The sequence below is a fragment of the Rhinolophus sinicus genome, chromosome 17 (assembly GCF_057876585.1).
Source record: "Rhinolophus sinicus isolate RSI-liver-muscle chromosome 17, RSI-T2T, whole genome shotgun sequence".
Lineage (NCBI taxonomy): Eukaryota > Metazoa > Chordata > Mammalia > Chiroptera > Rhinolophidae > Rhinolophus > Rhinolophus sinicus.
In genome coordinates this window covers 12,996,551-13,018,909 of record NC_142517.1, presented here as the reverse complement: position 1 = coordinate 13,018,909, position 22,359 = coordinate 12,996,551, and the positions used below count along the sequence as shown (strand labels likewise).

The 22,359-nt window shown below is 38.9% G+C and overlaps 1 protein-coding gene across 8 annotated transcripts in view; it reads right to left on the bottom strand.

Moving 5' to 3' along the window:
• GRIK1 (glutamate ionotropic receptor kainate type subunit 1) overlaps window positions 1-22,359 on the bottom strand; it is a 359,894-nt gene that overhangs the window by 107,170 nt on the left and 230,365 nt on the right. For all 8 annotated transcript variants that reach the window (XR_012494071.2, XM_074326228.2, XM_074326232.2 and 5 more), the window contains exons 4-6: window positions 21,981-22,162; window positions 4,129-4,182; window positions 862-1,035 (exon numbers count right to left, since the gene is read on the bottom strand). Coding sequence is in view for 7 of the 8 variants with exons in the window: in XM_074326228.2 (XP_074182329.2) it covers window positions 862-1,035; window positions 4,129-4,182; window positions 21,981-22,162 (410 nt within the window). In the remaining variant the exon portion in view is untranslated. The remainder of the gene's footprint in view (window positions 1-861; window positions 1,036-4,128; window positions 4,183-21,980; window positions 22,163-22,359) is intronic.

Below are 22,359 nucleotides of genomic sequence, written 5' to 3'. Positions count from 1 at the left end.
ATTGCGTCTTAAAAGCAAGAGTACTTCTTCCGATGATGGGAACAGAGAATGAAATACTATGCCAATTTAAAATGCTATTACCCGCCTGCAGTCCCAATATCTTTTCCCTTAGATGACATGGTTCCTACATAGAAAGCTTTCTACAAAAAAATGTCCTGCTATTTTCCTCATCACACAGGGAGTTTCATTAGAGAAACACACCGAGGGTAGGTGCATTTGACAACAAAAGACAAATGATGTTAGTGAGCAACTCTCGATGAGGTAGTCTGCAATTTATGTGTTCAGCAGAGAACCTCTCCCTTGTCAGGCGGCGGGCTTGGCATCTGTTTCAAGAACAACATATGGCTGGTGTGAAGCCCTGTCAATATCTGTGAAGGTGTGCCTCTGCGTATTCAGGACAGAAGGGTGTGAATGCAGCAACTGTACGTAAATCTGGCATTGATCTGCGTGTACTTCCTCTTGCTGAAATGTGGCAGAAGCGGGGAAAGCAAGCCAGTTCTGCGTGATGTTTATAGGCAGCTTTTTCCTCCTCTTCCCCTCCCTCCTTGTTAAGGCCACATTCCCAGAGGTAAAACTCTCTTCACTTGCCCTTGCTTTGTTTCCGTGTAGTTGACAGTGGTGGCTACTCTTAACATTTTTTCGTCTGAGATGAGTACAGTCAGAAAGCTGAAAATAGCAGTTTTTGATGTAGCATGCACAGTCTTTCAAAATACCTAAAAAGCTTACTCCTTTTTCTCCCTCATCCAACTTAGGGCACAGGTTATAATACTTTTTCTCACACTGTAGAAGGCATAGGAGATTCTTAATCTAACTCCTACAGAATTCAAACGTTCTCTCAAATTTTATTTTAAAACTACTTACTGTCATCATGCCATCCAAAAGGCCAGTCTCGGGCCTGGGTGGGGCCTGCAATCTCTCCATGGACCACTTCTCGATGATGGATGACACATGAGGGTTATCAATATTCAGCAGCCGAAACCCAGTCATGTTTACGCCGCTGTACCTATAGAGTTCCAGATCTAAAGCAAATAAGTCCTGTGCAGTAGTCAAAATGATAAAAGTAGAAAGAGTTAATGTTTTCAGTGATTTGTATGAAAAAAGGAATTAATGATTACAGAAGCAACAAATAGATTAAAGCAAAAATGGCAGTCATTATCACATTGTTTCTATAAGAGTACATTTCCCATTAGTTTTCATTTGCATGGAGCCTGAGAAACTCTGAGGTAGTAAGCAGTTTTTATTGTCATCCATTTTTGGCAATACTGTCAGAATTTGGATAAACCAAGAAGAGGAATTCGGGTGCCAGTAATTAGCATGCCCTTGGGCACAGGATGTGACATTCTGAGAAGCTAGAGAATTCTGTTTCTAGGATATAGTCACGGGGAAATTGGAAGGGATCTTTGTGTTCATTTGGTTCAATGCTTTTATTTTATAAATACGGAAACTGAGATTGTGAGTGGTGATGGGAATGACCCCCAAACGATCCACTTGTCAGTGGCAGTACCAGCGTTCTTCATCACACCTTGCTGCCTCAGGTCTTTCAAAGGAGGGGGAATTTGGAAATTGCATATGCATTTGACAGAAAGGTCATGCCTAGCAGGAAATAATACCATCCCCTGACTCGCTGAAAATAACCCATATCCCATACAATGAGGCATGAACAATGCTCCCTGGATACGAGTTCAGAATAAAAACCAAAAGATTCTCTTCAGGGAAGAAACTGGAGCATATGATTGTGTGGATATATCTTAACAGTAGAACTTGTCCCCTTTCTGGCAACGTTTCAGGAAAAAGAGTTTAACCCATGCCAGTGCTTTCCATTACCGATGAGGCTGAGTGTAAACCAGAAGTTTCTAAGTTGAATCACATTTAAAACAGACTTAATGTGACCACTTCAGCTTTTCTTATATGAAAAGGTTAGACTCTAAAATATATGATTAAAATATATATAACACATTTAGGTATAAACCAAACTTTCAAAATAACATTTAACAGGAAAAAAAACCTTCCATAAAACTTTTCTAACAATGCATGTGACTGGCTTATGAAAGCACAGGACAAGAGAGGACATTATCTGTGAGGATAGTGGTTATAAAAGAGAAGTAGCTTCAGATGCATTCCAGGATTTGCAGAAGATGCCTACAAATGTATTCTTTTGAATAACTCTTTTCTACACCATCACTCTTTCCCCAAAGAACTTTGGATTAGATGGTAGAACTACAAGAACTCTTTTCTATTCCATCATCCTTTCCCCAGAGAACTTTGGATTAGGTGGAAGAACTACAAGAGATCAGATCTGTACTTAAAATGCTACATTTCTTTTTTTTCTTTGCATTAAGTAATTTTCCTTTTTCTTTAAGTTTTGTTAATACTCATGGGTAGGAATGATAAGAATATAAAAGCAAAGCAGGGCAGAATTCAGATGAAACAAAACAAAAAAATTGCTTAAAGTGCAAATTTAAAGAATAAAACACAGAACTGAATGATACCTTTAGCACACTCAGTGAAAAGAAGGAAAGTTACTCAAGCCACAGGAGGTCTGACAGAAACTTTCAGAATGTCTATTGGATCTCTCATGGATTAAACAGTACATTAATGTAATATGCTAAAATGAATACACTAAACACGTGCAAAATGAGGTTGGCCTACAAATTGAGGTTTCTATACAATAAAGAATGTAGAAAGTCTAAAGTCTGATTTTCACCATCCCCTTGTGATGAAGGATGAGGAAACCGAAAGTATAAGGGTAACTTGTTCATTCCTCCAGGGTCTCTATTGAAGACCAGCTTTCTTTGGCTTCATTGTTCATATTCTTTCTCAAATTTAAACAAAACTGGCTCTTAGGGGTGTGTACAGTTGGGGATGATAGAAAATTCCGAGGCATATGGTCATTTCACCTTGAGTAAAACCCAGGTGTTTATGATACAGGGGAAGGGCTGTATTTGTCAGGAGGGTAAGACATTTTCCAGGTTCCACTTGACCCTTCTGACAGAGGACCTGATCAGGATGTCAATGGTGGAGGGAAGACCATGGAAAGAGAAATGTTATTTCAGGAACTTCTGCCGTGGACCCCACAGTGCCACACTCAGGAGCAATAATGATTTGGACAACTGCCCCAGAGGATTTGTCTTATGAGGTCCTCTGCAGCCCTTATACTCTCAGACATAGTTGAGTCAGGAGTGGAATTTACTACTTCTGTCAGTAGTACATGTATGACATCTGTCTGGTCCTTGTTCCAAATTCTTTGATTTCCCTTACTCACCAGCCTACCTTGCCAGTTTTATTTGGTAACTCTTATTGAATCTCCCAGAATCTGGGTAGAATTTAGTCAGCACATCTTTACAGATTAGAAAAGGACTTTGGTTCTGTGGTTCTGTATTTTCTTCTCAATAAGAAAGTAGAGTGTGTATGTGAAGGAGTGTGGTTTATGTACGGGGAGTGGCTGTGTGTGTCTGAATTTTGAAATTGATTGAAAGCTATCACATCATTTTGATGTGTTAACTAGATCATTCTCCCATGATCTGATAATCTCTCAGAATTTAAGGAGTTATAGTTTCTTTTGAATTTCTCAAGCTTACTGCCATGCTTTTACTTATGGTGCAAAATGTTCAATGTCCAAAGCATCTTCCAAGCTGCTCATCTTGATGGTCTTCGACACGCCTGAGAGGTGACTCCTGCCTAACCCAGCTATCTAATGGACACAGGCAGGTAAATCACGTCAGACCACAGAATGCCGTGATACACTTCAGTGTACCTTCTAACGTATACTTCTAATGTATATGTTAGAATTTTAATGTATATTAAAAAATGTGTATGACGCTTCTTTATGAATAGTTTGTACTTTGACAGTTTTTATTCAATGGAAGTTTCATAAGTTTCACTTTAGTCCCTTTCTGGATGTATATGCATTGAGAGAGAGAGAGAGAGAGAGAGAGAGAGAGAGAGAGAGAGAGAGAGAGAGAGAGAGAGAGAGACCTGCTTTTGAGCATTTCTGGATTTGGAGGATTCTTAGAAAAGTAAGACAAATCTCCATGAGAATATCCTGACTTTGACATTGGTGGAGATGACTTTAAAATAAGTAGAGTTGTTTCCTACCACATGGGATGCCTTTCTACTGGATGTGCTTACCAGAGTGGTGAAAAAGTAGTGATAATATTCAGTCATCATGCCCATGAACAGAATCTGCAAAAGACAAATAAGGGGAAAGAATCAGAAGCAGGATTAGGAGAAATAGATAATTAGAAGTGTGACTGCAATAGCTTGGGGACATAGAATGGCAAGGGGCTTTGGAAATCCACAGACTCAGTAGATCAGAAACCTGGGATCAGTGACTGACGTAGAACTATGACCCCAGCCATTGACATCCATGCCAATGTTCTTTCATTATACTGTGTTTACCTTATAGCAAGTAATCAGACTGATGATCAAATTTAAAAATTGTTTGTGCTTAACAAACTTTATATTTGGAATTGTCTATAACAGCACCGGGTTTCGCCTTCCCCACGGCCTAGCTTTCTGAGTAGTCCCATGCTTAGATATATATTTTATTGATCACCTTAGCATTAGTATTTATCATAATGCCTCAGAGTAGAACTCATTAAATATTGACTTGGAAATGCTAGTATGTAGATGTTCTTAAATGAAGATTTATAAGTAAGTGTATCTGAAACCTTTCTCCCTACCCATTTCCCATCTTATCTTATAGCTAAGGAGGGGAAAAGAAGATTTGTTTCTTTGTAGATGGAAAGATGGGGATAATTCTTATACAAATTTCACACTGCCTCTTCATTCTGATTCTCAATTGCCTACTTGGGATCTTGTTAGTTTTAGACATTTTTTTGTGTGTTGCTTTTATTTGGTGAGGGATGGGAGAAAAAGGAGGTGGGCAGAAAGGACAAGGGTTCTCAGTAGAGGTAGTTTATTAAACTGTTATCTTAGTTTGGGATTTCTGGAAATGGTGTCTACTGAGAAGAAAAAGTTACAAATGGCCTGGAGCTAAATCTTCTAAATCTTTCTAAATCTTCTAAATCAAGACCATTACTTTCTTCAGAGCAGGTCACCGAAAGGACTATTTGGGTATTGTCTTTTGGTCTTTATATAGAAATGAATGGAAAATATTCAGAAACCAAACTATCAAGGCAGTTTTCCCCACAACTCTGAATAATTCTGGATGCAAATGACAATCCCCTCTGGAAGCTTTACAATCTAAGATATTCTTAGACTCCATCACAGAGACAGCCTGAATTAGAATTTCTGAGAGTGAAGACTGGATTTTTGTACTTCAAAGCAATAGTTGAGAATCACTGCTTTATGATAACATGTCTATTTGCATTACAGAACAAAGAGTTTCAAATTACTTCAAGTGAAAAGATGTATTGAAAAGGTATGGGAAGAGGCGAGACTAGTAATAAGAGGTACTGGAAGGTAGCTAACATATGTAAACTAAAACGATTTTACATGAAAGGCAATAAAGGATAAAGAGGGTATTTGCTGGTAGCATGTAACATACTGATACAACACTGTTTATGCCCTCTTTGCTAACTTGGAAACCAGAGGAATATTTACTAAAATTGTCATATCATGAAGATAAAACAAATGACAGGAAACTCTCCCTATGAATCATGAGCCCACAGCATGTATGTTACTCCTATGGTGATAACAAGACTAGACACACAAAAGGATTTTTAAAAGGGTAGAATTGCTTTAGGGCTATCAATAACATTTAAAGCCATGCATGGTGAGGTCTTGTTAGCTAGTTTCTTACATCATTGGAGCATAAAGAGCTAACCTGCAGGGGTCAGTCAGGAATCCAATTTTTCACTTTAGTCATTAGATAGTGTCACTGCAGTCAAGATTACCTCTTGAAAGAGAACTGGACAAGTTTTATGTCAAGATATATACCTGGACACTGATCTTTAAAATATTGTTTCTGGTAGTAAAAAAGAAACATAAAGGCACCTGAGTTTTCAGCTTTTCACTTGGGCTAATGTTTCTTTTTAAACTTCATTACGGAGGTGTTTGATCACCAACTGACGACATAGGGATTTTTGTTGTTGTTTTTGTTGTTTTGTTTTGTTTTTTGTTTTTGGTATTGTTAAAGGGATACACAAAACAAAAAGATCTAAAATATGACATCAAAAACATAAAGTGTGGAGGGGGAGTAAAAATGTACTCCTTTCAGAATATATTTGAACTTAAATGCCTGTCAGATTAAAAAGGATTGCTATAGATATAGAATAATATATAGTAAACACAAACCAAAAACCTACAAAAGACACACAAAAAATAAAAAGAAAGGGATTCAAACAAAACACTAAGGAAAACAAGCAAACTACAAGAAAGAAGGTCAATAGAAGAAAGGAACAGAGAAGAATTGCAAAAACAACCAAAAAAATTAACAAAATGATGATAAGTACATACTTATCAATAATTACTTTATGTTCCCATAAAAAGACATAGGGTGGCTGAATAAGTGTAGCATGACCTATCTACATGCTGCTTATAAGAGATTCACTTCAAATCAAAAGATAAATACAGACTGAAAGAGAAGGGATAGAAAAAATATTTCATGCAAACAGAAGTGAAAATAAAGCTGGGGTAGCAATACTCATATGAGGCAAAATAGACTTTACACCTAAAGGAGGTAGAAAAGAACAAACAGAACCCAAAGTAAATAGAAAAAGGGAAATAATAAAAAGCAGAGTGGAAATAAATGAAATAGAGATTTAAAAAAAACAGTTAAAAAGACCAATGAAACTAAAAGCTGCTTTTTGAAAAGGTAAAATTGATATACCTTTAGCCAAACTCATCAAGAAAGAAAGAGAGCCCAAATAAATAAAATCATAAATGAAAGAGAAGTGACAACCCACACCACGGAAATACAAAGGATCAGTAATGAATACTACAAACAATTATATATATATATCAACAAATTGGACAATCTAGAAGAAATAGATAAATTCTAGAAGCATACAACCTTCTAAGACTGAGGAAAAAATAGAAAATCTAAACAGACTGAGGACTAGGAACAAAATTGAAGCAGTAATCAAAAAACTCCTAATAAACAAAACTCCAGGACCAGATGGCATCATAAGTGAATAAAGTGTGTAATCGTTTTTTCTTTTTTAAGCAACCATTTAACTAATTATTTTTATTATTTTGTCATAATACCTGGAGGCAAATATTCATTTGATATGCCTCTTATTTAATGTTAGAAAACAGTTATGAGGATGCAGTGAGTAAACAGTTAATAGGTCTACTTTTAATGCAAAATAAAACTGTCTTGGGTCCTCCAGATACACTTTTATTTGGTGTACCAGAAAAATGTTATTGATTGTTGCTTTTCCTGATTTTCCTACCTAGTGCCTGGGTCAATGCCTTCTGAGTTTTCCCTTGAATTTCTTGGACATGGAAATTAAGAAACAAGTATAGGCATGGATCATTAACTTGTCAACTTTGATGACTGTCTAGGACCCAGGAACATAAGAAAGTTCCAGATAAGAATAAAGCCAAGAGCAGCAAAGGTGGTGCTTTTGAAACAATTGTCTTTATAATGGTCTGTAGACTGGTTGGGACTGGAGCTCTGTTGTCGAATAGTAGTATACTTTATAAATGAAAGCATTGCATTCACACAATGCTTTTTTTCCCTATATGTTGGTATTTCAACTAAAAGTTATTAAGGGATTAAGAAAATGTGACATCAAGGGAAATGTCAGTTTTTCAGATAAAAATAAAAATCAATATATGGGGAGTTTTCTAACAGTTGTGCAAACCTGACTTTTTCCTAAGAAACACTACCTTCTTGGAATTTTGATACTGTACTTGTCTGCTGGACTGGTCGAGTGGTCCTGACCTAGGTCCTGACAAGTAAACACTTTTCCAAAGCAATATGGCGACGAACAAGTTCTGGCTCTATTTAAATCATTTTTAATGGCATAAAAAAATATCACATCTCACACACACTAATGTAATATAATAACATGGCTGTCAATATTATTTGGATGATGGCCTATTCCCCTTAATGGTTTCCATTAATGTGTTATTTTAATAATGTTATTATTCTTAACAGAATTATTCTTATTAAATAATCCTTTGAAGCCATTTCATTGACTTAGGTTGATAGCTGTAAAAAACCCAGCCCTTTCAATAATACTATATATCTATAATAGGATAGCACTGAGTATCTACTGCTCTTGATTTTGGAAGACCCTTAATATGGACATCATTAGTACCACTGCCACTTTCCCAACCTGAAGAGCACATAATCGGATTGCATTTCCCAGCCCTTTGAACTTGGGAGGGGCTGTGTCCTTGTTTTGGCCAAAGATGTGGTAAAGACACTCCAGAGATCTCACTCTCCCTGACAGGTAACTAGCATAGTTCTGAGAGCCAAAACTAGCAGTTTTTTCTTCTTAATAAACATAATTTTCTGTTTCATGCATACTGCAAGTTATATAAATGCTCTTGTTCATGACTTTGTTTTGATTGCTAAGGAATTGAGGGTCAAAATTGCAGGTCCTTCAATAGCAACTAATCGGGAATGTAGGGTATATATTCTATGTGTGCTAATGTCATTCAGTTTTATGTTTTTCTAACCCAATTTCCCCCTTTGTGCCACCTCCTCTCTTTCCCTTTTTAACAAATATTTCTCACTTTGTTTCAAAATGTATTTTTTGAGGCTGCTTCAATTCTTTGTCTAATAAAGATATAACAAATCAATAAATAATCATGGTTGGGAAAACCTGAAGAACTTTTTCCCATTATGAGAGATGAACTATTCAGAGCTGATTTAGCTATAGGTTGGCTTTCAACAAAATACCATTCATAGTTAATCATACTCTATGTCCTGGAAGAATCAGTGATAAGAACTCGGAAGAGACTATGATGGTGAATTTCATATGTCAGTTTGAGCCATTGGATGCTCAGATTAAACATTATTTCTGAGGGTGTCTGTGAGAGTGTTTCAGGATGAGATAAGCTTTTGAACTAGCCACTGAGTAAAGCTGGTGACTCTGGCCAGTGTGGTGAATGTGAATAGAACCAAATGGCAGAGGAGGAATTCACCCCTTTTTGCTTCCTGCCTGACTGACTGTGCTGGGGCATCTGTTTTTTCCACCCTTGGACTGAGATTTTCACTATTGGCTCTTTCAGTTTCCAGGCCTTCAGACTTGGACTAAAATTACATCACCAGCTTTCCCTGGTCTCCAGTTTGCAGATGGCAGATTGTGGGCCTTCTCAGCCTCCATACTTACATAAGCCATTTCTTCATAAACTCTGTCTCTCCCTCTTCTCTCTCTCTCTCTCTCTCTCTCTCTCTCTCTCTCTCTATATATATATATATATATATATATATATATATATATATATATATATATATATATATCTCAATGATATATATCAATAACCAATAATTCTACTGGTACTGTTTCTTTGAAGAACCCTGACTAATACAGAGAACATACCAGAATATTTGAAGTCCTGCATACGTATGACATTTTATTCTGTCTAGATAGCGTAATCTTTAAACTAGCAAGGTGAAGGATGGCTGATATGCATTTGAAGGCTTTCTCTGTATTATGCTATTATGGAAATGCCATGTGATTATTCTGTTATTTCAGTGGCTAAAAAATAAGTACTGTTTTCTTTCATTTGTAGTGAAATTAATTGTTAGAAGGTAGAATTAAACTCAACGCCAGTTGGCTCTTGAAAGGACAGTTATAATGGTCCCATTGTTATAAACGTACACTGGGACACAGTTATTAGTCATTAGCAATAGTGGCCCTACCCTGGCCCACCTACTTTCTCAAGTTTTTGCAACAGAACTCTCATGACCTTGTTCACAGTAGCATTGACTGTCCTCTGCCTAGCCCTACTGTTCTTGGCAAAGACCATCCCTTGGTATTAGATGGGTGAAGTTATCACATACAGCCTAGCCATCCATGCCCAGACTATATTTCAGTTTGTCTTGAGAATCCTCATTCAAGTCTAAATGAAGATGACCAAGACAGTTTTTGAGGTCTAATGCCTGTAGTTGATGAGTGAGTTGGCCTATAAGATACCTGGAGAGTCTCTGGATAAAACTTCCAACACTTCCTGATATTTTAAAAAGCTTGCCTCATATTTCAACCTGATTGTTTCCCAGAAGGCAGTGCAGTACTATGGAGATGGCAACAAAAAATTCTCCACAAATTCTCAGCATCTACTGCTAAGGGAAATCCATATGTCAAAAATAATTGGTATAATGCTGTTATCGTGGTGGTAGAAACTTTCATTAGGAAAACCACTTCATGGATGGTGTAGGTACCTGACCACTGCAGTGTACACCTGAAGCTGAAGCTGAATAATAATGAATGTCAACTATAATTATATATATATTCATATTCACAGGTTGTGGAGTACAGCATAAGGAATAGAGTCAGTGGAACTGTAACAGCTATATATAATGTCAGAGGGGTAGTAGATTGGGGAGGGGGGTTGTCACTTTGTGAGGGATATAGATGTCTATTACATTGTTTTGTGCACTTGAAACTAATAATAATAATAAAAAAATGGAACCTGGTCTGCTTCTAAGCAATTTTGAGGTATTCTTGTAATATATATAAGGGTTTTTTATTACAGCTTATTTCCATCGAAAAGTAGGTACCTTGGAAGTTTATATTGACTAACTTGAAGTGTATTGCTTCTTTTATAGCCTTCTTAATATCAGGGTATGTTCTAAACCATCAGACCTAGTTTCTAGTCAATCATTTCAAGTGAACAACTTCCAAATGTGTAACTTTCATCGAGGCTAAAATAGTAGTTGTACCTCAAGACAGGAATAAGTTATTTCAGCATAGGAATAATCTGAAATCAATTGCAAAATATCAAGCCTCAGGGCAGCAGTTTTAAGAAGAAGGTTCATGCTCCGGGGTGTAGCTCTGTCTCACCTGCCAGTTGGGGTATTTTAGGCAACATCTACACCATCCTCTAAGCAGGATGTTCCTCTGGCCATACAAGTTTTCATGTCAGTTGTCAGTAAAACTAGCTAGGTATAAGTAGGCCTTTACATCAGCCTTCACTGATTAAAAAAAAAAAAAGATACTCATGCTCTATTGAATGATTATAAATCAGATCTGCAAAGAAACAGTGGAATGTATAGAAAATAGCATTGGATCCCAGAAAACACTGACATATACAAAAATACCTATCTCCTTACAAAGTAGGCTGAATAATGGCCCCCTAAAAATGTCCACACCCTAATTTCCGGAACCTATTAATAGATTACTTTACATAGAAAAAGGATCTTTTCAGATATGATTAAGGATATTGATGTAGGGAGACTTCTCTAGATTATCCAGATGGGCCCAGTAGAATCGCAAGGGTCCTTATAAGATGGAAGCAGAAGGGTCAGAAGGCAGAGCAAGGATGTAAAAATAGAAGCAGAAGGAAAAAAGGCAATGTGATGTGGGGCCACAGCCAAGGAATGAGAACAGCCTGTAGAAGCTGGAACAGATAAGGAATTGGATTCTCCCCGAAACCTTCAGGAGGCATGCAGCCCTATAAACACCTTGATTTTAGACTTTTGGTCCCCAGAGCTGTAAGAGAATAAATATGTATGGTTTTAAGACATCACATGTGTGTTAATTTGTTACTGTAGCAATAGGAATCCAATATGCCTCATTTGGTCATCTTGTGATTATAGCACATGAGATTGCATAACTTTGGCATGTTAATATCAAGTGCATGTATCAAGAGGAAAAATGATTTGTTTGAAGTTGAAAACTTTCTAAATATCCCTGTGCCCCTCCATTCACATATTCGTGCACATACTAACCACGTGCATGTCCACAGATACAAGCCACCCACAAAGGGAGTCCAGAGTTTGCCCTTCCATGGAAAGATCGTGCTGTACCATTTACAAACCCAGGCCACTTTACCTCCTGCCTCCAAGAAAAATCAAAGAAAAGCAAAGGATATTCCACAAAGTGTTGGTGACTGGAATAGCTGTATTGTTTGGGAGTGTCTTTCAGTCTTAATTCCTTTATAACCTCTCTCTCCAGAGGTATTATCAGGAGAAAGGAAGCTGAAACTAATAGATATTAATTAGCGGAGTAGAAACTGGTAGGGTTTAGTTTAGCTTCAGAAGATAATCTTACTAGGAGAGCCAGGTTGCATCACCCAGGGGCACAACAGAAGAGATAATGCTACTTAAGGAGTACCGACTGCAGACAACAGAGCAGGGTGAAAACGATTTCTCCTGGCAGAATGAAACAGGCAACCTGGGAAATAGGAGAGACTGGAGCTTTGGGAGGATTGCATACACCTAAAGAATAAACTCTCTGCAACATCCAGGGAGAACTAGTGGAAAGATGATGTGTAAGAAAGAATACATACAGTGCAAGAGGTTTTATAATGGTTGTAATAAAAATTGTACCTCAAATCTGCCTGAAGGTAACCTTTTGAGGGAGAGAGAGTCAAACAGTCATTAAATAGTGGTATTGCTGGTCTCATGAGATTTCTATAGCCTAGTAAACTCATCATGATGCTAGGTCTCCTATTCCTCAGCTCTTTTGGCTTTTTGGATGCAATATGATGCCAATTTATCTGATAACTATTAGGTTTAGCTAATAATTCTTTATGGCATGGTTTCTCAGTGCCTTAGCATCTCCAAAGAACTTTTTGAAAATACCAATGCCTGTACCCCACCCCCAAATATCTTGATTTATTTGGTCTTGGGTATGTTCTAGATATCAGTATCTGTTAAAACCACCCCAGCTGATACTTACTTACATGCATCCAGGGCTGAGAACCACTGATTTATATTAACCGAATTCATATTTTTAAGCCATAACGGTAATGACCATAGCTACCTTTTGCTGAGTGCTATAACATGTCCCCTGCTGTGATAGGCTCTTTACATACTATTAGGAAGGGAGTATTAGCCTCAATTTATAGATTTGAAAAATAGAGCATAGTTCTTACATTTAAACCCAGGTTTGATTTCAATCCTGGGCTCTTTGTGCTATACTAATTTATTAATTGATAATAAAAAGTTTACATAGCAGGAAAGCCAATAATTTGCACAAAGTCCTTCTGGACTTGAAGAACCGAAAGAAAAGCACATGGTTGTTTGGAGAGAGCAACAGGAGTTGGTGCTTTATCTTAAGGAATGAATCTACCAAACCCAGAGAGTTTGATAAGTTGCCCATCCTGTTTTCGAGGGAGTTTCCTGCCCAAAGGCTGTGCCTTGGAGGGCGTTGCAGGTATAGGGGGAGACTCACTTACTCTTCCTCCTTCTGTCCGAAATTCAGACCCACGTTGCTCTTTCATTCCAACATCTCTTTAGATACCAAAATGAATTAGACTCTAATTTTAAATCCCTTTGGTGATGCTTGGGAAGAACTTTAACCTCCTTAATGGAGTTACCTTTCACCATGAAAGGGCAGTTTTTAAAAATAAATATTGTAACATTTTTTTGTAAAAGTTATGTAATAGACATAATAATATTTTGTGTACTAAATTTATATTGGCAATGGGCACAAGATGTGAAGGGCTTTTCAAGGCATGATAAACGATGTCTCCTTAATACTTAATCAATGAGGGGGTCGGGGGAGGACACTCAGGAAATTCAAACACGAGAGGGATAGGTCTGATATTTTATTTAGAATGAACTGTTTTTGAGGCTACATGGAGGCTGGATGGGGAAAGGGGTGGGGGAGGGGACTTGTAGCAGAGGGATCAATTTTTCTAGTAAAAGACGATGATGAGAGAGACGGAAAAAAAAGAGATTGAATCTGAAACATATTCAGAAGGCAGAATAAAGCATTTGTAACTAATAGGAAAGATGAGGGAGAGTCAAGTGGGTTCCTAGGTTTCTGGCTTGAGTAACTGAATGGTGTCACCAAGACAGGCAGGAGGAGAAGCTGGTTGGTTGGAGGAAGGAGGAGGAGGAAGGAGGAGGAGGAAGGTGCAATGTGTCAAGTTTGGCATGGAGATTTCGTTACATTGGGTGAGATCCTCATAAGATAGGGATACTTGGTAAGTCAGGCCAAGAGGAGGTTTAGGAACCACTGTTGTGACAGAGTGTGGGAGGCGATGCCGCAATAGAGTGAGAATTGGGAAGCACTGTATCACTCCTGTGGTTTTGCTGAGACACAATGTCACTAACAATGATGATGATAATCTTCAACCTGGAACATTTCATACATTCGTGGTTGGCACAAGGCCTCCTAGGCATTGTTACATTTAACTTTTCTCAAAGCAATGTGAGTTACATCATCTGATATTCCCATTTTACAGATTTAGCAAATAACAGACCCCTAGGTCCTCTATGAAACAACTACATTTAATACAGTGAAGTTTTCACGGTATTTTATTTCCTCTTTACCCTGGAACAGTCTTTAGCACATAGAAAACACCTCATGCATGTTAGTTGAATAAATGGTGAAATCTCCATCTTACAGGATCACCCTTACCACAAATGATTTGGCTAACAGTCACGGGGAAAGTAGGGTGGAGGGATCCTTTTGGTAAAATGTTGCATTTTTGAAGGGTTGGAGACATAGATGTGGTTAGCATAGCAAAGTGATTTTTAACCTACTTCAGACTTCTTCAGGAAATCTGATCGACGCAATGAATCCTTTCCCTGCAAAAGGCACATTTAGGGGCATGACCAGCCCCAAACATGTGGAATAAAGCTGAGGTTCACTGATCCTGCCACAGGCTTAAGACATGCTTTGATATACACTTCTTCAAATTCTTTACACGATTCCTTCTAAATTTCCCTCACTTCTATTGCAAGAATAATTTCTCTTATCACCTATTACAGACAAATTTTGATGTAGCTGGAATTAAGCATTGGACCATTTCTGAGGCATAGATGTGATTTTTAATAGCAATTCAGATAGAAACAAATCTAAGTCCTTTTCTAATCTCCTCTTTAGAGTGTTTATAAAATCTTCAAACCGGCACATCCTGTACACTAAAAATATGGACAAATTGTGAACTCCTTCAGTAAATTGTTGATTAGCCATAAACGTCAATACATTTTTGTGTTTATTTCATAACATATCTATGAACCACTTCTTACAACCAAACTATGTGCTCAGGAAATATAAATCAATTTTACTATCAGCCTGAGAGAAATCTAATTAGGATGAGACTGTGCCACCAAAATTATTATATAATATACTACAAATTATCATCCAGTTAGTAGAAGTAGAAATTCATCATTGTTGCCTTGTCAGGATTTATCTAAAGTTAATGAACTCTTCATCAGTTAACTGTTTAAAAGACTACCAAAGGACTCTAGGAACTTTAAAAAATAATGAACTGTAATTATTTCCCTATTTATTTGAGAGCCTGCTAAGTATACGGCGATGTGTCAATTCTTTATGTCTAGAGTAGTAAGGGGATTCTTGGTCATTTGTATGCGTGGAAGCTCAGAGCTGAAGGAAACCTTAGCAAGATTAGAATCCAAAAGTCATATTTTAAAGATGAGGTGCCTGGGTTGAAGAGGAATCAACAGACTTGCTCAAAATAGCACATTTAGAGGGTCTAACAAACTCAGGTCATAGGCACGTTAGAATCTGGGTTGAAATTCAAGCTCTACAATTGAGTGTATGACCTGGAAACTCATTTTTCTCATCTGTAACAAGGGATATTTTGAAAGGATAAAAGTGTGTCATTTTAATCAAATGCATAGCGTATTCTGGCACATAGTGAGTATCCAATCAATGATAATTATTTTATTCTGCTAGGAAAAGAGCAGAATTTGCACTGGGTCTCCCAACTTTCCAAGATTCTAGTCATAGTCTCTTATTGCTTTAGAAATTAGCTTCCTGATCTTCAACCAATTTGTAGCACTGGATAGCATAACTCCAATAACATTCATTTTTAAGGTCTCCTTTTGCCTTAAGGAAGCAGGGATTAGAGGCTTTTGTTGTTGTTTTCACTTGTTATACCTTTGTCACCTTCAATCAGTGCTCAGCAAATATGTGTTGAACAAAAGAATGAATTTCTCTACTGTGTCCACACCACACTCTCTGTTTGACCATGAGACTTTCAATAAAATCAGCATTTCTTCAGGACTTATTAAACTAGAAATGATGGGATGTTTGGAAATAAAATGAAACATCTGCATTCAAGAAGTGGAAAGGTTAACTAAAATGTGTTCCAGGTTCCAATACTATGAGACTCAGTTGACATGTTGGTGTCCATAACAGTAACAGAATACGATGCTTTCTTTTACTCTTAAATCCTTAGATAAGTTTCAAATCCCAGCCCAGCTATTTGTTGGCTCTGTGACCTTGGGGGAATTTACAGAATCTTTCTGAGCTCAGTTCCTTGTATACAGGATTTTTCTCATAAAAGTTAAATGACTGATGCATTTCACCTGCTTAGCACAGTGCCTGGCATACAGTAAGTATCCATTAAATGAAAAGGTGGCTCCTACGGCCTGTGGCCTATTGTACGTGCTTATGATTAGAAATGATGGACTTGAAAATCTGACTTAGTGGGTGCAGGTTCCAAACCTCAGCATATCACAGCTGTAATGCTTGACTTGATGTTTTCTGTCCTGAGAGATGAAGACTGATGGTGTTTCTCTCCTGTGGTAACATGAATGGAAACCCCTCTGCCTGCCCCAGTCACAGTCATTTAGCATCACTTATATGGGGAAAGAATCAATGCACAAAAATATTTGATTAACCAATGTTGCCTTTACACTTCCAAGCAGAGGGAAGGAAGGCATTAAAAAATACAGTTTCTCCCCGGCCTGCTTTTATGTTCACAGGAAGGAAGGAAGGAAGGAAAGAAGGAAGGAAGGAAGGAAGGAAGGAAGGAAGGAAGGAAGGAAGGAAGGAAGGAAAGAAAAAGAGTACACAAATATTGACAGGAGAAAATGCAATAGAATTCTATAAAATATTTTGATACTGAATGTTTTATGGAGGCTAATGATTCAATTATAGCTTAATACTCATTGCCACAAGTGCTTTGTGTGTGTGTGTGTGTGTGTGTGTGTGTGTGTGTGCGCGTGTGTGTGTGTGTGTGTGGGTTGGGGGTGCCTCCTCTGATGTACTTGTTCACATAAAGATAGCAGGTTTTCTGAGTCAGAAATAGTACGTTCACGCTTGCCTGCTGGACACTCTCCAACTCAGGGAACTGGCCCAGGCCAGATTCAGCTTCCCTCCTGGATGGGGCACCACAGCTTCCTTCCCTCCACATCAGCGAACCATTAGGAGTCTATCTACTGTGCCTGAAATAGTGACTTGCTTTCTCATTCCTAGTACAGGATTTGAAAACCACTGTGCAGTTCTCCAAAGATGCAAGTTTATTTTCAGAGAGTGGAATCATAGGCTCGAACGCATTATAGTTCTTAGTAGTGCACAACTTCAGGGGTTGAATGAAACCTTCATTTTGCGGAAACTGAGGCACAGAGGAGCAACTTGCTCAAATGCGCTGGTCGGAGTTGAGAGCACAGCATACTGAGTGGGGTGGAAGGAAAGTAATTTGGGAGATTACTGATTGAGAGCTCCTAGCATAGTTCTGGGGCCATTCATTCATCCATTTCATTTATTTATTCAACAGAACATGCACTCTGTGTCAAATAATGCAGGAAGTGGGGATTTGGGAGAATAAGACAAAGAAGGCTTCTGTCCTCTTGAGCTTGCAGTAGAGTAGGGGCTACGGATAACAAAGGAATCAACATTCTGAATTAGTTACAGATTTTTATTGGACTTATAGAGCAACTAAGTAGATTGCAAGATCATACGAAATGAGAAAGGAGCTCCTGCTCCTTTATGTCTCAAAAGATAACCGTGAAGACGTAGGTGAGGCCGACTTTAGGTAAGAATGTTTCAGGTGTTAGCAACTGCAAGTGAAAAGGTGGTGAAGGGGGAAAAGAAGGGCATGTGACGTGGCAGGTGGAGTGCCTTTGAAATAGAGTAATGGAGGCTGGAGGCTGGCAAAAGGTGAGAGAGAGAGGCTGGGTCTGGTCATGCAGATCACAGATTGTGCATTAAAAGCATGCTCAGTACATGGTAGATGACATTATTACTATCTCTGAGCTTCAATTTTCACTTGCAAAAGAAGGATAATACCCATCCTATCAAGGGTGATGGTGTCGATTAAAGCAGATGGTTGCTTATCACCCAGCGTGGCATTAGACATTCCATATGCAGAGTTTTCCTATCCTGTGCCTCATTTTTAAATTCATCTCCCAACAACCCCTCCCAACAGCCCCTGGGGAGCTGGGGTTTCCACAGTGGAGGCAGGTTAAGAAGAGAGGGCAGCATCCTCCCAAAGCTGCAGGATACCTGCTGGGAGGCGGGAGGTGGACAGGGAGAGAAGAGGACACCAAGTGACCTGATGGGTGTCGTGTGCACATTGCTGTTGGTTGGGGCCATGCTTGGATGGAAGAAACTCACCAAGGCGGTTTGCTCATATGAAAGCCCTATGCCTCTGTAGTTTAATCAAGTCCTGACATTTGAATTTCTAACTAATGTTTGGGAAATAACTTTTCAGAATCTCATAATATAGGACTTGTTCATTATGAATAGAAATAATTATTTTGCTAGAATGATTAGCATGCCCAAGAATAACTATAGACTTTTCCCCTATTTTTACTTTTAGATAAATGTCAAATATCTTCCTTAAGGCGCATTTAATTTCTTTTTTTTTTCTTAAAATTCATTAAAAAGTGGTAAAATATGATGAAGGTTCAGGGAAATAATGAAAAATGGCACAAAAAGGAAGCCAAGTTAACCTGACAGAGAAAATTTTCTCAGCAGTGATACAGTCACCAAAGAAATAAAAGCGATTAATACTAATTTCATCTCAGGGAGACCAGCGGCAAGTGGTGGTGTTTCTCCCAGAAACTTCTGGAATGAAATGGTTATCCATACTGAATGGGGGCCCTTCACGGTTAAATGGGCACCCGGGCTCTGACCGCAGGTGGTCTGAAGACAGGCCTGGCTATGCAGAGAGTGACTTTGTATGGGGCGCTTCACCTACCTGGGGAGCTGGGGTTTCCTCAGCTCTGACGTGAGACTACTAAGTAGATTTTACCTCAGGTAAAATTGAGATTGCACGAGATGATATGTAGGATAGCAGGCACTGTCACGTGATTGGGACCTGGTAGGGACCCTCATTGAAAGAGACGGGTCTCCTTCCTTCCTTTCCTTTCCTCAGGTAAAGAGAGCTTGGTTGAGTGGTGTCTGGATTCAGGACCCTCAACTCCTGACTCCTCTGCCTACCTATAGACACACTCAGCAGACAGCTGCAGGCAAGGTCTCTGTATCTGCTTCTCTGGGTTGCTGGCCAGGCCTAATGGAGCAAGTTAAACTGATCACACAGGGTGCTCGTGCCTCACTTTGACCAGAATAGAAAGTCCTGGGGTCTTTCATATCACTTTTCAAATCATAACAGCTTCTTGGAGGGCCACAGAAAACTCCGTTAAGCCAACCTCGGTCCTCTGCTGTGTTTAGAAAAACAGCAGTTGTCCTCTGACATGCAGTGAGGTAGGGCTTTCATGCTGGAACCTTTTAAAAGTTTCTGCCTCCCCAATATATGCCTGTCATTCGTCTAGAACAAAAAGTGGATGAACAGTCTCTAGTCACTTCCCCCAAGCCTCACAGCCAATCTTACCACTCACATAATTAGGAAAAGTAAACACAAGACAAACTATGATAAAATAGAGAATGGAGGAAAAAGGGTTCATGTCAATGGCTGGTGCAAAGCTGAGCTAATCCCACAGCCCCCTTACCCTGCACGCATTTCTGGGGAGAGCTGCTCTTAGAGGGATTTTTTTCTGAGAAATAAAAAATAAAAAAAAAGAAAGAAAAGTCATTGGAATGATGTCATCTCTATGTTACCAGGAAAGAGCCACTTAAATCAAAGGAACAATATGTCTACATTTATAGAAATAGAGGAAAAACTCTGCCATAGCCACGATGTACTTCTCTTGCCTATTCCAAGCCTGCCCTGTGGGAGACATATGGCCAGTTACGTGAGCCAAATCGGTATCTAACCAAGAAAAGCCTCATCAGCAAATCATTCTCTTAAATGGGACAGAAGCCTTCAGCCTCTGTGGTAACAGGCTCTTGGGAAGACAGGGTTCTTTGTATTTTGAGTGCTACACAGAAAATCTGGGTTTCTCAGTTCTGGTCCACACTCCATTACACACTTTAATGAACTGTATTAAAATTCTCAAAAGAAGCCTTAAGATAAAAAAGCTGCTGATTGTGTTTATTTACCTTTAAAGTTCTTTAGCTGTTGACATCACTGCAACATGTTTGCTTTGTTTACCGAGAGATCCTTATATAATATCAAAAGATTTGTTAATGCAACTGTTGTCTAGAAGGAACAGCGACTTTCCGCCTCACTGGAGAAAGGACCTGATGGGATAAAGGGGCTGAGTGCCAGCGAGTGTCTGGCTGTGTGACTCTGGGAAAATTCTTTTACCTCCTCCACAGTGAAAGGATTAGCTTTGATGATATCCATGATTGTTTTCAATGGCAACTTTAAATATTTCTGTGACTCTAAAGACATTTTTCAGTGTAACCATCCAGGAGGTAATAGAGCCATCTAGTTGACTTACCTGATTGTCTACTTTCGGTGCAATTAAAAACTGAAGTCTTAACTCAAGAGAGATGCTCTTCAAGCATAAGATGTGGCACTGGAGAGTCAAGCCAGATGACTGGTCTAAAAGAGCTCCTGATCCAGAGCAAGTTATCCCGAAGTCCAGGGTCCTGCGTTTGTTTGGTGGGGTCGGTCTTCCCATGAAAGGAGTCCATTACCAGTCAACCACATAGCACCCCCCAGACGTTTTAAACAGGGGAGTGCAAAAATAGCTTGTGTCATTTTAGGTAAAGACATTGTCTTATGCCATAGTAACTACTTGTAAATACCAAGGGACACCCACTAGGCCTCATATGTAGAATCTGGTTATTTTTTTCCCTACTTTCCCCCAATTCAATCCTCTGATCTTTCATTAATTTTTCTGTTTTAAACATCTGGCTAGCCTTTCCCACTGTCTTTAGCTATGCCTGAGCTTCTCAACCTCATTGCTGTTGACATTTTAGGCTACATCGTTCTTTGTTGTGGGTGCTGACCTGTGCATTATATGATGTTTAGCAGCATCCCTGGCCTCTAGTTACTAGCATCCAATAGTGTACCACCGTCCTCAATATGACAGTCAAAAATGTCTCCAGACATTGCCAAAAGTCCCTGAGGGGACAAAATCACTCTGGGTTGAGAACCCACTAGTCTATGCTTTATCTTGTTTGGAATTCTGAATTTTAATTCCTGAGTATAAGACCAGTGCTAAATCCTGAAGTGCTCAGAAATTACTACCCTGTTGTTATTATTCTTAACATTTACATGAGATTTCACAATTTATCAAGTGTTTTTCCCACATTCTCTTTGGAGAGTAATGCCTGGCATCTCATTGTCTAGAACAGGTTAGAAAAGAGAAACATCTTTTCTGGGGCGGTCCCTATATCCTGTTTCACTCTGCTTGGGATCCTGCATGCTTGACAAAAGAGGTCTTGCCGTGAGGAAGATGTATTTAGGACAAGTCAGGCATTGTGTAAATGAAATCTGGCTGTTTTAGAGTGAGCGAGAGAGAGAGAGAGAGAGGGGGGGGGGAGAGAGAGAGAGAGAGAGAGAGAGAGAGAGAGAGAGAGAGAGAGAGAGAGATGCTTAGATGCTTAATCACCTTGAAATGATATCTTCTCTCCATGTCTGCTGGCAGGATCTACACACCTCTCTGTGTGTACACAGGGCCACATGTGTACACGATGTACAGACAGGTAACTTCAACAAAGCCACCCAAACTCCCTGAGCCCTTTGACTCTTTAAAGACGTTCTGAAAATGGCAATCTTCAGCCTATACTGGACTGCTGCAGTTTAATCATGCTGCACTAACTGAAACCAGATGGCATTTTTGAGAAAGAAAAACGAGCATTTTCCCCACACTTCCATTTCCTCCTACCCCAGCTTACCTGCTTAAGAATTTCAGCGGCTGTTTCATGTGAACAATCAAATATCACGTAAAACTCCTTGCCCTTCTTCATCTCCTTGAGTAAAGGCTTGGCGTCTTTATTCCCAGAAGGCAGCTGGCGGATTTTGATTTTGATGTTATATCTGGAGGGAGCTTTGATGAGCTCTTGCAGGCGAATTAGACCTAGAAAATGACATCCAATCATGCAACAGATTGCTCTGTGGAAAGAATATTTGTTTATTGCCATTTACAATCAAACCCATATCATTCCCAAAATGTATCAAGAGGCCTCCTACCTAAAGGTTACGCTATTGACTTCTCATTTGTCATTCCTCTTTCTGTGGCAAATTATACTGTATTTGCCTTTTGTGGGTAATGTG